This window comes from Ranitomeya imitator, chromosome 1 (genome assembly GCF_032444005.1).
Source record: "Ranitomeya imitator isolate aRanImi1 chromosome 1, aRanImi1.pri, whole genome shotgun sequence".
Taxonomy (NCBI): Eukaryota; Metazoa; Chordata; class Amphibia; order Anura; family Dendrobatidae; genus Ranitomeya; species Ranitomeya imitator.
Window position 1 is genome coordinate 666,737,401 of NC_091282.1, and position 15,684 is coordinate 666,753,084.

Below are 15,684 nucleotides of genomic sequence, written 5' to 3' on the forward strand. Positions count from 1 at the left end.
TTCAGGTGCACAGATGGCCACTACCTCTTCAGGGCGCTCCCGATAGGGCTTCAGCATATTTACGTGGAACATGCGGATAACCCTGGGGTCGTCACAATCTGCGACATTATAGGTGGTGTCGGCTATTTTCCCCACTACCTGGTAGGGCCCCTGCCATGCAACTTGGAACTTGTGCTGCCTAGTGGGCTCTAACACCAGGACCTTCTGCCCTATTTCCAAGGTGCGCTCTCTGGCCCTCCGATCGTACCATACGCGCTGGCGCCGCTGGGCCACCTGCATGTTCCCACGCACAGCCTGGGTCAGCTCCTGTAGGCGGTCCCGGAATTCCACCACATAGGGTACAATAGGTACCCCTTCTATGATGTCCTCCCCTTCCCAGTGTTCTAGCACTAAGTCTAGGGGTCCCCTTACCCGTCTCCCGTATACCAGTTCGAATGGGGAGAACCCCATGGATTCTTGGGGCACCTCTCGATAGGCAAACAGGAGGTGAGGCAAGAATTTCTCCCAGTCCCTGTAGATCCTGGTACAAGTCCCAATGAGTTGTTTTAATGTCCCGTTAAAGCATTCACACAACCCATTGGTTTGTGGGTGGTTCGGGGCGCTTCTAATGGACTTTACAGCAGAGGTGACCAACCAACTGTGGAAGCTGTGCGGGGTAAACTGGGTACCCTGGTCTGAGAATCTCCTGGGGAAATCCAACCCGTAAGAAAACCTGGAGCAGGGCAGCCGCCACCGTCTCTGCCAGTATGTTAGGTAACGCAACCGCCTCTGGATACCGTGTGGCATAATCTACCACTGTCAATATATACCTTTTCCCTGACGGACTGGATTTGGCTAACGGCCCTATCAGATCGACCGCTACTCGGCTAAATGGTTCCTCCACAATGGGGAGGGGGCGTAATTTGGCCGTGCATCGATCTCCCCTCTTGCCAATGCGCTGGCAACTGTCACAGGTCTGGCAGTATTGACTAACATCATAGGTTACCCCCGGCCAAAAGAAGTTGTGTGTCAGACGATGCCTGGTGCGACTGACGCCGAAGTGCCCGGCCAAGGGTATGTCATGAGAGATTCGCAGTAACTCCTGCCTATACTTCTTGGGAACTACCAGCTGTCGTTTTATAGTGGGGCTCATCCCTGTGTGGTGCTGCTCTGTGATCCGGTAGAGGAGTCCCTGCTTCCATATAAACTGTTACCCTTCTAGTACCCCTCTCCCCTCCTGTGCCTTCCCACGATATCCCTCCAATGAAGGATTCTCAAATAACTCCCTCTTAAATTCATCTGGGGTGGCCCAATAAATGTGTCTGGCTATGGGAATACGTGTAGGGCTGGGATGTCTTTCCTGGGCCTCCTCTGAGTGTGATTCCGCCTCCGCAGCTCGAGCTTGTCTCCGGGTGGTCACAGGATATGTCTCAGCCAGAGGGGCAACCGAGAAGGCAGACAACATGGGCCCCAAGTCATTTCCCAGCAAAACGTCTGCAGGCAAATCCTCCATCAAGCCGACCTCAACAAGGCCATTCCCAACTCCTCAGTTCAGGTGAATCCTGGCAGTGGGCAGTCGATGTATGGCTCCCCCTGCTACACGGACTGCCACTGTCCGGTCCGTCTTCTTTTGGTTCCGGACGAGATGAGGCTTCACAAGGGTCAAAGTTGCTCCGGAATCTCTTAGTCCCTGCATGCGTTTCCCATTAACCCACACGACCTGTCGATGCTGTTGTCGATTATCTGCCCGGGCTGCCTGCACGGGGTCTACTTCATGCAGCACTTCCTCCATGTCTTCCACCCCTTGGTTAGTTGTAGCCCCCAATGCCGGGTCAGCTTCGCCTTGGTAGCAGTGTACAGCGGCCCGGCGGAAGGTAGCTGTTCCCGCCTTTGGCCACTGGGTATGCTGAGTTCGGTTGGGACATTGTCTTTGCAGGTGGCCCAGCTGACGGCAGATGTGGCATCGTGCCCCAGGGGAACTGTGGTAGGCCGGGTTTCTAGCTGGTCCCCCTACAATCTTCGGTGGTTTGGGGTCTCCAGGTCCATGGCCGGACCCCTAATGACCATCTTTGATCCGGACAACTGAGGCCTCCTGGCGTCATGATGTTCATCGGCCAGAAGAGCGGCTTCCTCAAGAGTCATTGGCCGCCTGTGCCGAAGCCATTCCTGTGTCTCGGGGTTTAGTCCATTAAAGAATCGTTCTAACAAGAAGAGCTGGAGGACGTCCTCCTTAGTGGTTGCTTGGCTCCCTTGTACCCACTGTAGCAGTGACCGCCGTAATTTACAGGCCCATTCAGAGTGGGTATCGGTTACTCGTTTTATAAGTCCGCAGAACTTTTGGCGTTATGCCTCTGGTGTCAGCGCATACCGGGCCAAGATCACTTCTTTGATTAGCTCATAGTCCATACAGTCCTCATCAGGTACCGTGCGATAGGCGTCCGCTGCCCAGCCTGTCAGCTTGCTGGCCAGAATCTGAACCCGTTCCTCCGGCTTCACTTGATGAAGGGCACACTGCCGCTCAAAGTCCTGCAGAAAGCCATCAATGTCTTCCTCTGCCTCCCCCAACTGTCGGAAGGCATTATACTGGATCTTTTTGTGGCTTACTGTTGAAGGTACCTGGGCGGAGGCCAGAGCTCCCCTTGCTCGCTGACTCTCCGCTCTGCCATCTCCATCTTGGTTAGCTCTATCCTGGTATGCTCGGCCATCTCTTCCTTCAGATCAGTACGCACATCAGCCATCACCTCTCGTATGATCTCTACTGCAGGGTTTGGGCCATACCTCCCTCTGGAATTCAGTCTCCTCCACGTTCACATTGGGAGGCGCTGCACTGTCATGTTCCATGATGGCTGCTATCAAATCCGCTTTTGTTTTGTTGCTGGGCTTCCACCAGATCTTTTAATGTAGTCCTCTTTAACTTCTGGTAGTTGTCTTCCATTCATTCCTTTCCTCCTGTAGAAGGGGTATCACATCCCACTGCTGCCACCAGTGTAACGGGGTCTACTGTGCTGTAGAACCTCTTTCAGCACCCCCCGTGTTTCAGGAGGTCCACTCTGCTTTTGCTGGATTCTGAATGAAGGACGCTGGCTGGAATTCCTTGATTATGTGAGAGCATATAAAAGCTGACTGCTACTACACGTATTTCCAGTCTAAAAGAACCCACTTTATTCACAGCACAAAGAATATATAGCACAGATACACAGGGCAGGCCAATAGAAAAAGCAGGCCAGACATACATTACAATAGCCGCAGGGGGCCGGAGCCTGCTGATATTTACTGTGGGAATTACAAAGGTGGGGGAGGTCAGAAGGAGAATATCTTGTCCCCTCTGCCCAGGGGCGCAGCCTGTGGACTGATGCATTTCACATGGAACCTATTATACATAATATATACTGCATAACATTCTTGGTGCTGGGGGTTCTGTAACAGTATATTATTTATACCTGTGTCCCATTATCTATTTTACTGTTCTATCCATGTTCAGTGGCTGCTTTGGTTTTCTCAAGAATATCAGCCAGCAGTTTGATGTCGGTTTGGAGGAGGGAGTTGGATCTATAATAATCATGCAGGGATGGATCCTTTCCAGTTTTCAATATCAAAAACCACCGCCACCTCTTTCATAGATTCCAGGAGGTTACCAATTCTAATACTTTCTTGAAAAACTGCCAGTAAATTTGGAAGCAATATTTACCGATGTTTTTGATGAATTTCCCTGGTAACTCATCCGAGCCTGGAGCCTTCTCATTTTGGGACCCTTGAATGACCTCCTCCAATTCCTCAAGTTCAATTGGTTTCTCTAGTATATCCATCTCTAGATTTGATAATTGTGGTAATGGGATGGTTGCTAAAAAGGTCTTTCTTCTGAATTGGTGATGCTTCTAGAAGAATAAATACTAGAAAAGTAATTATGCAGAGTGTGGAGAATATCTCCATCCTCCATAATCATGACCCCAGTGTTAGAGACTAGTCTAGAAATGTACGAGGGCCCATTTTGTGCTTTAGCAATAATTGCTAGCAAGTGGCCAGTACTTTCACCCTCCGTAAAATGTTTGTTTTGCAAAAAAAAAAAAAAATTTTGTGCAGCTAGTCCCAATAGGTGTTTTTTTTTTTTAGTTTTCGAGATTCTTTCATATTTTCCAAAGTGCTAGCTGAGGGTTTGATATAAATTCTGATTCTGCCAAGGCCGACCTGCCCTTGTAACTTTTGGGTTTATTCTCTTGTTTTAGTTTTCCGTTTAATAATTTCACCAATATAGAGGGCCCTCTAACAAAAGCCTTCATAGATTCTAATACCATTAACCTCGAAGTGGAGTACATATTAATGTTAAAGTATTCCCGAAATCTGTTATGTAGAGAACCCCCAATAGTCTGAATCCAAAATGGGTTTAACCGCCATATGTTCTTGGTGACCAAGCCCTCCGTGCCCAACCTCAGTTGTACCCTTATGGTGCAATGAGCCGACTCAGTTCTTGGTACATATTCAAACTCCTTTTCCAGAGACATCATATTCACATTTCCAACCGCCAAGTCAACTCTGGATAACAAATGGTAAGACGTTGAACAACAAGAGTATTGTTTGATGTTGGGGTGTTTAATGCAGCAAATATCTATCAACTCCAGCTCCGATAGTAAAGTTGTTTCAGATATGGTTCCTGTATGAAGTTTTTCCCAGTATGGGTGTAAATGCATACTGAAATCCCTCATCATGAGCAAAGGCATGTGTGGAAGTGTGGAGGAGCGAGTGAATATTCTTTTCAGCACCTCAATGGAGTAAGGTGGAAGGATATCAATGGCTGAGGTTTAACTCTGGAACACTTCAACGGATTCTAGTGATTCTGACAATGTTTTCTCAAGACATATTGTACTTCATGATAGTGGTAAAATTTCTTTCATATTACTTGCGTTTATTTGTGGAAAAAAACGGAAATTTGGCAAAATTTTTGCAATTTTCCAAATTTGAATTTTTATGCCCTTAAATCACAGAGATATGTCACACAAAATACTTATTAAGTAACATTTCCCACATGTCTACTTTACATCAGCACAATTTTGGAGCAAAAATTTATTTTTGTTAGGGAGTTATAATGGTTAAAAGTTTACCAGCAATTTCTCATTTTTACAACACCATTTTTTTCTTAGGGACTACATCACATTTGAAGTCACTTTGAGGGGTCTATATGATAGAAAATAACCAAGTGTGACACCATTCTAAAAACTGCACCCCTCAAGGTGCTCAAAACCACATTCAAGAAGTTTATTAACCCTTCAGGTGTTTCAATTTTTGGAATGTTTAAATAAAAAATAACATTTAACTTTTTTTTCACAAAAAATTTACTTCAGCTCCAATTTGTTTTATTTTATCAAGAGTAACAGGAGAAATTGGACCCCAAAAGTTTTTGTACAATTTGTCCTGAATACGCCAATATCCCACATGTGGGGGTAAACCACTGTTCGGGCGCATGGCAGAGCTCGGAAGGGAAGGAGCGCCATTTGACTTTTTCAATGCAAAATTGACTGGAATTGAGATGGGACTCCATGTTGCGTTTGGAAAGCCCCTGATGTGCCTAAACAATGAAACCCCCCACAAGTGACACCATTTTGGAAACTAGACCACCTAAGGAACTTATCTAGATGTGTGGTGAGCACTTTGAGCCACCAAGTGCTTCACAGAAGTTTATAATGCAAAGCCGTAAAAATCATATTTTTTTTTCACAAAAATGATCTTTTCGCCCCCAATTTTTTATTTTCCCAAGAGTAACAGGACCCCAAAAGTTGTTGTCCAATTTGTCCTGAGTACGCTGATACCCCGTATTTGGGGGTAAACCACTGTTTGGGCACATGGCAGAGCTCGGAAGGGAAGGAGTGCCGTTTGGCATGCAGACTTAGATGGAATGGTCTGTAGGCATCACATTGCGTTTGCAAAGCCCCTGATGTACCTAAACAGTAGAAACCCCCCACAAGTGACCCCATATTGGAAACTAGACCCCCCAAGGAACTTATCTAGATGTGTTGTGAGAACTTTGAACACCCAAGTGTTTCACTACAGTTTATAAAGCAGAGCCGTGAAAATAATAATTTTTTCCCACAAAAATGATTTTTTAGCCCCCCAAATTTTTATTTTCCCAAGAGTAACCAGAGAAATTGGACCCCAAAAGTTGTCAAATTTGTCCCGAGTACGCCAATACCTCATATGTTGGGGTAAACCCGATTTGGTGCACAGGAGAGCTCGGAAGGGAAGGAGCACTGTTTAACTTTTTCAATGCAGAATTGGCTGGAATTGAGATTGGACGCTATGTCGCGTTTGGAGAGCCCCTGATGTGCCTAAACAGTGGAAACCCCCCAATTCTAACTGAAACCCTAACCCAAACACACCCCTAACCATAATCCCAACCCTAACCATACCCCTAACCCGAACATGCTCCTAACCCTAATCCCAACCCGAACCATACCCCTAACCCGAACATGCTCCTAATCCTAATCCCAACCCTAACCACACCTACCTCCAACACACCCATAACCCTAATCCCAAGCATAACCATAGCCACTCCCCTAATCCTGACAACCCCCTAACCCTAACTGTAGCCCCAACCCTAACTGTAGCCCCAACCCCAACCCTTACTTTAGCCCCAACCCTAACTGTAGCCCCAACCCTAACTGTAGCCCCAACCCTAACTGTAGCCCCAACCCTAACTGTAGCCCCAACCCCAACTGTAGCCCCAACCCTAACTGTAGCCCCAACCCCAACCCTTACTGTAGCCCCAACCCTAACTGTAGCCCCAACCCTAACTGTAGCCCCAACCCTAACTGTAGCCCCAACCCTAACTGTAGCCCCAACCCTAACTGTAGCCCCAACCCTAACTGTAGCCCCAACCCTAACTGTAGCCCCAACCCTAACTGTAGCCCCAACCCTAACTGTAGCCCCAACCCTAACTGTAGCCCCAACCCTAACTGTAGCCCCAACCCTAACTGTAGGCCCAACCCTAACTGTAGGCCCAACCCTAACTGTAGCCCCAACCCTAACCCTTACTTTAGCCCCAACCCCAACACTAAATTTAGCCCCATTCCTAACACTAACTTTAGCCCCAACCCTAACCATAAGTTTAGCCCCAAACCTAATGGGAAAATGGAAATAAATACATTTTTAAAATGTTATTATTGTTCCCTAACTAAGATGGTGATGAAGGGGGGTTTGATTTACTTTTATAGTGGGGTCCGTGATCGCTCCTGGCACATAGTGCCGAATGTCAGCTGCGATAGTCAGCTGACACCCGGCGGCGATCGGACGCGCTCCCCCCGTGAGTGCAGCTGATCGCATATCACGTACTATCCCGTCAAGGGTCAGATAGGCGCAGGTTACCTTGACGGGATAGTACGTCTAAGGTCAGAGAAGGGTTAAAAACTATGCAAATGTATAGTAAAACATATGGGAAATGTTATTTATTAACCATAGTGTGAGATAAAACTCGGATTTAAGGACATCAAAAAATCAAAGTTTGAAATGGGAGAAATGTTCTACCTTGTCAAATTTTATTTTAGATATTTTCAAAAATGAAAGTCATATCGACCAAAATTTACCACTAACGTGAAGTACAATGTGTCATTGAGAAAAAAAAAAAACAGTCTCAGAATCAGAGGGATATGTTGAAGCATTTCAGAGTTATTACTAGTTATACTGGTCAGATTTGAAAAATTAGGCCCGGTCATTAAAGTACAAAGAGGCTCGGCCCTAAAGGGTAAACGGTGTTGGCAACTATTTTTTACTTAATTGATGGCCCATCCTTACGAAAGGTCATGAAGATATTATCCAGGGAGGGGGGCAGCAACAGATGTTCTCAGATTCTGCTACAACACAAGCACCATCAGGTCTATAACAGCCAGATTTTCAGATACAGTGGTCTATTAATAAATGAGAGTTGAATCTGCAGTACCCGTATGCAGCCACTATAGGCTTGGGGTAGCTGTTTTCTGGCCAATACAGGTAACCGCTGATCAGCGAGTGTGTTGGGTGTCACAATATGACTTATCCTAAGGCTAGACAGTCAAAAATAAGTAGCGGCCAACCTAAGTTTATACTTGTAGAGACAAGACTAGGCATTTGCTTTATAAATTGCATTGTCAGAAACATGGATAGGTTATAACTGAAGTTTCAGTGTCAGGCATGTCAAATAAGTGACTGACAAAATAATCCAAGATAACTGGCAAATACCTGCTGGTATCTTTGCTTCTTTATTAGCCGGTGTGGCCTTCATGCTACCCTGTGGTAAACTTTTTCTTGATTCACTGTTGGGCACAAATGTAGAAGAAGATTTCCTGGCCGGTGTCTTTACCAAAGAATATTTGTGCTCATTGTCCTTTGTTGCTCCAGAAAACCTGAATAAGAAGCCAACATGAGAACTAATATACCGCACTAAACTTAAAGTATTTTTCGGTTTATAAAACACACCTGATTATAAGACGCACCTAGATTTTAGAGAGGAAAATAAGAAAAAATAATATTTTGAGCCAAATACTGTGCAAAAACCTTTAATAAAATACAAAAATATTACCTGTGGATGACACTTATGGAGGATCTGTGAATCACAGTACAGTGCCTGCAGTACTGCATATTGTGACTACCACCCCCCCCCATCCTCAAAAATACACCCACTTACTGTATACATGAATGTACCGTATATACTCGAGTATAAGCCGACCCGAGTATAAGCAGACAACCCCAGAGAATGGTCAGCCACAATATACTGAGCAGTCATGTTGGCTCTAGCAGCAATCTTGTGCAAACTTAGAAACCAACTGATTATGCTTCTAAAAAGCTAATAAAAGGTACTTCTGAAAATCATAGCCAGATTAGAGACACCAGCATCATTGACCAGTGGTGACATCAGAGGCCGGGCCGAGAGCTCCATCTGCGCCTACACCGCGTCCATGGACATTTTCCTACAGACAGTCTTGAGCAGGGGTCTCAAACTGCATTCCTCGACGGCCTCAAAACATGCGTTTTCAAAATTTCTTTCGCATTGCACAAGATGCTGGAATCATTCTGTGCAATACATGGAAATCCTGAAAACATGACCTGTTTACGGCCCTTGAGGAATGCAGTTTGAGACCTCTGGTCTAGAGGCAGGTGCGGATGCAGAGCTCCGCTTTCCTCCATCTGCGCCGAGTGAGAAGCTGGACCCTGGAAGAAGAATAGCAGCCGCCGCACCACCACCGTAGGACCACCACTCCACCACCACAACACTCCCAGCTCTGGGCCGCAGCATTGACCCCCTTGGTAAAAACAGTGTTCGGATTATAAGACACACTCAAATTTTTCCCCCTAATTTTGGGGATCATAAAAGTGCGTCTTATAATCTGGCAAAATAAAGTACTGTATTTTTCAATTTCCTTTTCTTGTGACCATAAGATCCTGAATAGCTCTGATCTGAAAAACACTAGGATGACAAAAGATCTTGTTCCCCAATATCCTGCTCACCACCATTTGATATTTTTAGGCCTGTGGTATCAACACCGTGTCACAGGATTCCATGGCAAAGCCTAAATACAAGAACATACCGGAAAAAGAAACATTTAAGTCCTTTGGTGAGCAGCTTTTAATTTTAGTGTTAGGACTCATCAGTATGAAGTGGGTTGCGAGCTTGTGTATTTTGGCCAAAATATTGAATACCTCATGTAATCCATTTCTAGACATTTTTCATTGCCCATTTTTACATTTTTTTGCAGGATGTAGTCAGGCCATTTAGTGTTGGTTGGGCTTACTGGGGCATCTGTCTTGTAGGGTGCGCTCCTAGTGCTGGGCAGTCCGCCTGATCCAATAAGAGGGATTTTTGGTACTCACCGAAAAATCTTTCTTGAAGCCTTCATTGGGGGACACGTAACCATGGGCGTATGCTGCTGTCGCTAGGAGGAGGCTGACACTACGCAAAAACGGAAAATAGCTCCTCCTCAGCAATATACACCCACTGACAGGCACCAAGTACCTCAGTTAGTGTTAAAGCAGTAGGAGAAGCAAACAAAAAATCAACATATGTACCAACCCAATAACAAAGGCACGTAGGCCCAAAAGCGGTACAAACAGTTTACAAAAAATAATAACACTTCGTGAGGGTGCTGTGTCCTCCAATGAGAGCTCTAAGAAAGATTTTACACTGAGTACTAAAAATCCCTTTCTTTATCGCTTGTGGGACAAAGGTAACCATGGGAGGTCCCAAAGAAGTCCCAAGGGTGGGAAACAAAGAATGCAAAGAAAACATTTTGGTTGGCTAGTGCATAACCACCGCCTGCAGCACCTTCCTTCCCAGGCCTGCATCAGACAAGGCATAGGTATGAACCCTGTAAAACCTCGCAAAAGTGTGCAAAGATGACCAGGTTGCGGCTTTACAAATCTGTAAAGTTGAAGCCTGGTGACGAACTGCCCAGGAAGCTCCTACCGTCCGGATGGAGTGAGCCTTTACCCCTTGAGGAGGCTGCTTGTCCTGAACGTGGTATGCCTCAATATTGTCGAACTAATCCAACGGGCAATAGTGGATTTGGAAGCCCCTAACAACAACCTTCAGAGATGACAAATAGGGCATCAGAGAGGCGAAAGGAAGCAGTCCATGAGAGGTATAATCGGATAGCTCTGAACAGATCCAACTTGTGAAGGAACTTCTCCAGGGGATGAACCGGAGAGGGACAGATAAGGAAGGACAATGTCTTAATTAATGTGAAATGCAGAAACCACCTTAGGCAAGAAATAAGGAACAGGTCTGACAACTACCTTGTCCTGATGGAGAATCAGGAACAGAGAATGGCAGGCAGGACATTGCCACTAACAACTCTCTTGATGGACGTAATGGCAACTAAGAAGACCACTTTCCATGACAGGAGAGAAGACGGAATGTCTTGAATGGGCTCAAGGACAAGATTAAGATCCCATGGATCTATCGGAGGACGATAAGGAGGTGCCAGATGGGCGAGCCCTTGAAGAAAAGTCTTTACCTGGGAACGGGAAGCCAGATTTCCTAGGAAAAGAATTGACAGAGCGGAAACTTCACCCATAAGAGTACTGAGTGATAGACCAGAGTCAAGACCCGCTTGTAGAAAACCAAGGATGAAAGGAAAAAAGACAGACCAAATTGTTGTCCTCTTTATACCGAAAGAAGGCCTTCCAGTATCTGTGGAAGATACGCAAGGATGCTGGTTTTCTTGCCCTAAACATGGTCTGAATGACCCGATTGGAAAAACCTGCCTCCCACAGGACTGCAGCCTCAACGGCCATGCCGTTAAATTCAGACACTGAACTCTGGTGGAAAAGGGGGCCTTGTGAGAAGATCTGGAAGCCTCCATGGAGCATCCATGAGCATGTTCACCAACTCCACGTACCTGGCATTTCTTGGCCAGTCTGGAGCTTCCAGAATTACGGGAATTCCCTCCGCCTTTATCGTCTTCACAACTCTCGGAATCAAGGGGAGAAGCGGAAAAAGATAAGGTAGCCGAAATTGGGACCACAGGATCACTAGGGCATCGCAACCGATGAATAGGAGAGAGGAGAATATACATAGAGAGATATAAATATATAGATAGATAGTACAGACCAAAAGTTTGGACACCTCATTTAAAGATTTTTCTGTATTTTCATGACAATAAAAATTGTACATTCACACTGAAGGCATCAAAACTATGAATTAACACATGTGGAATTATATACTTAACAAAAAAGTGTGAAACAACTGAAAATATGTCTTATATTCTAGGTTCTTCAAAGTAGCCACCTTTTGCTTTGATGACTGCTTTGCACACTCTTGGCATTCTCTTGATGAGCTTCAAGAGGTAGTCACCGGAAATGGTGTTCCAACAATCTTGAAGGAGTTCCCAGAGATGCTTAGCACTTGTTGGACCTTTTGCCTTCACTTTGCGGTCCAGCTCACCCAAAACCATTTCGATTGGGTTCAGGTCTGGTGACTGTGGAGGCCAGGTCATCTGGCGTAGCACCCCATCACTCTCCTTCGTGGTCAAATAGCCCTTACACAGCCTGGAGGTGTGTTTGGGGTCATTGTCCTGTTGAAAAATAAATGATGGTCCAGCTAAACGCAAGCCGGATGGAAGAGCATGCCGCTGCAAGATGCTGTGGTAGCCATGCTGGTTCAGTATGCCTTCAATTTTGAATAAATCCCCAACAGTGTCACCAGCAAAGCACCCCCATCATACCTCCTCCTCCATGCTTCACAGTGGGAACCAGGCATGTAGAGCCCATCCGTTCACCTTTTCTGCATCGCACAAAGACACGGTGGTTGGAAACAAAGATCTCAAATTTGGACTCGTCAGACCAAAGCATAGATTTCCACTGGTCTAATGTCCATTCTTTGTGTTCTTTAACCCAAACAAGTCTCTTCTGCTTGTTGCCTGTCCTTAGCAGTGGTTTCCTAGCAGCTATTTTAAAATGAAGGCCTGCTGCACAAAGTCTCCTCTTAACAGTTGTTGTAGAGATGTGTCTGCTGCTAGAACTCTGTGTGGCATTGACCTGGTCTCTAATCTGAGCTGCTATTAACCTGCGATTTCTGAGGCTGGTGACTCGGATAAACTTATCCTCAGAAGCAGAGGTGACTCTTGGTCTTCCGTTCCTGGGGCGGTCCTCATGTGAGCCAGTTTCTTTGTAGCGCTTGATGGTTTTTGCCACTGAACTTTGGGACTTTCAAAGTTATCCCAATTTTTCGGACTGACTTACCTTAAAGTAATCATGGCCACTCCTTTTTCTTTACTTAGAATTTGTATTATGGCAAGAAAAAAAAGCAGCTAACAGTCTATTCAGTAGAACCATCAGCTGTGTATCCACCAGACTTCTGTACAACACAACTGATGGTCCCAACACCATTTATAAGGCAAGAAATCCCACTTATTAAACCTGACAGGGCACACCTGTGAAGTGAAAACCATTTCCGGTGACTACCTCTTGAAGCTCATCAAGAGAATGCCAAGAGTGTGCAAATCAATCATCAAAGCAAAAGGTGGCTACTTTGAAGAACCTAGAATATAAGACATAATTTCAGTTGTTTTACTTTTTTTTAGTCAAGTATATAATTCCACACGTGTCAATTCAGTTTTGATGCCTTCAGTGTGAATTTACAATTTTCATAGTCATGAAAATACAGAAAACTCTTTAAATGAGAAGGTGTGTCCAAACTTTTGGTCTGTACTCTATCTATCTATCTATCTATCCACACTAGATTGTGGCCCGATTCTAATGTATCGGGTATTCTAGAATATGCATGTCCCCGTAGTATATGGACAATGATGATTCCAGAATTCGCGGCAGACTGTGCCCGTCGCTGATTGGTCGAGGCAACCTTTAGGACATCATCGTCGCCATGGCAACCATTACGACATCTACGTCGATACTGTGCCCGTCGCTGATTGGTCGAGGCGAATTCGCGGCAGACTGTGCTCGCTGATTGGTCGAGGCAACCTTTATGACATCATCGTCGCCATGGCAACCCTTATGACATCTACGTCGATACTGTGCCTGTCGCTGAATCAGAAACGTGAGCTGTCTACGTCCTTTATGACATCATCGTCGCTGTGCCCGTTGCTGATTGGTCGAGGCCGCCAGGATTTCTACGTCCTTTATGACATCATCGTCGCTGCGCTAGTCGCTGATTGGTCGAGGCCTGGCGGCCTCGACCAGAGAGCCGGGATTTCCAGGACAGACAGACAGACGGAAAAACCCTTAGACAATTATATATATATATATATATACTAGATTGTGGCCCGATTCTAACGCATCGGGTATTCTAGAATATGCATGTCCCCGTAGTATATGGACAATGATGATTCCAGAATTCGCGGCAGACTGTGCCCGTCGCTGATTGGTCGAGGCAACCTTTATGACATCATCGTCGCCATGGCAACCATTAGGACATCATCGTCGCTGTGCCCGTCGCTGATTGGTCGAGGCAACCTTTATGACATCATCGTCGCCATGGCAACCATTAGGACATCATCGTCGCTGTGCCCGTTGCTGATTGGTCGAGGCCTGGCGGCCTCGACCAATCAGACGCAGGATGTCTATGTCCTTTATGACATCATCGTCGCTGTGCCCGTTGCTGATTGGTCGAGGCCTGGCGGCCTCGACCAATCAGAGACGCGGGATTTCTACGTCGATGCTGTGCCGGTCTCTGATTGGTCGAGGCCTGACGGCCTCGACCAATCAGAGAGCCAGGATTTCCAGGACAGACAGACGGAAAAACCCTTAGACAATTATATAGATATATATATATATTTGTCTAAGGGTCACTTCCGTCTGTCTGTCTTTCACGGACATTCATTGGTCGCGGCCTCTGTCTGTCATGGAAATCCAAGTCGCTGATTGGTCTCGCCAGCTGCCTGTCATGGCTGCCGCGACCAATCAGCGACGCCCACAGTCTGATTAGTCCCTCCCTACTCCCCTGCAGTCAGTGCCCTGCGCCCGCTCCATACTCCCCGCAGTCACCGCTCACACAGGGTTAATGCCAGCGGTAACGGACCGCGTTATGCTGCGGGTAACTCACTCCGTTACCGCCGCAATTAACCCTGTGTGACCAAGTTTTTACTTGCTGCCTATGCAGCATCAATAGTAAAAAGATTATGGTGCCCACACTGCTAAATACTACGTGGGCTGTGTTAGATACCGCGTGGCTGCTATATACTACCTGGCCAGTGTTAGATACTCTGTGGGCTGTGTTCTATACTGCGTGGGCTGCGTTATATACTACGTGGCTGTGTTCTATACTGCATGCTACAGTCATGGCCAAAAGTATTGACACCCATGCAATTCTGTCAGATAATACGTTTCTTCCAGAAAATGATTGTAATCACAAATTATTTGGTATTATCTTCATTTAATTTGTCTTAAATGAAAAAACACAAAAGAGAATGAAGCAAAAAATTGATCATTTCACAAAACTCCAAAAATGGGCCAGACAAAAGTATTGGCACCCTCAGCCTAATACTTGGTTGCACAACCTTTAGCCAAAATAACTGCAACCAACCGCTTCCGGTAACCATCAATGAGTTTCTTACAATGCTCTGCTGGAATTTTAGACCATTCTTCTTTGGAAAACTGCTCCAGATCCCTGTTATTTGAAGGGTGCCTTCTCCAATCTGCCATTTTTAGATCTCTCCACAGGTGTTCTATGGGATTTAGGTCTGGACTCATTGCTGGCCATCTTAGAAGTCTCCAGTGCTTTCTCTCAAACCATTTTCTAGTGCTTTTTGAAGTGTGTTTTGGGTCAATGTCCTTCTGGAAGACCCATGACCTCTGAGGGAGACCCAGCTTTCTCACACTGGGCCCTACATTATGCTGCAAAATTTGTTGGTAGTCTTCAGACTTCATAATGCCATGCACACGTCGAGGTTCTTTATCCAATATCCGCACAATCTTGCGTTGAAATCTCTTGTCAATTTTTCTTTTCCGTCCACATCTAGGGAGGTTAGCCACAGTGCTATAGGCTTTAAACTTCTTGATGACACTGCGCACGGTAGACACAGGAACATTCAGGTCTTTGGAGATGGACTAGTAGCCTTGAGATTGCTCATGCTTCCTCACAATTTGGTTTCTCAAGTCCTCAGACAGTTCTTTGGTCTTCTTTCTTTTCTCCATGCTCAATGTGATACACACAAGGACACAGGACAGAGGTTGAGTCAACTTGAATCCATGTCAACTGGCTGCAAGTGTGATTTAGTTATTGCCAACACC

The 15,684-nt window shown here is 45.8% G+C and overlaps 1 protein-coding gene across 2 annotated transcripts in view; it reads right to left on the reverse strand.

Annotated features, from left to right (window-relative positions):
• NUSAP1 (nucleolar and spindle associated protein 1) overlaps nt 1-15,684 on the reverse strand; it is a 129,347-nt gene that overhangs the window by 37,411 nt on the left and 76,252 nt on the right. For both annotated transcript variants that reach the window (XM_069729299.1, XM_069729289.1), the window contains exon 9: nt 8,182-8,345. In XM_069729299.1, coding sequence (XP_069585400.1) covers nt 8,182-8,345 — 164 coding nt within the window. The remainder of the gene's footprint in view (nt 1-8,181; nt 8,346-15,684) is intronic.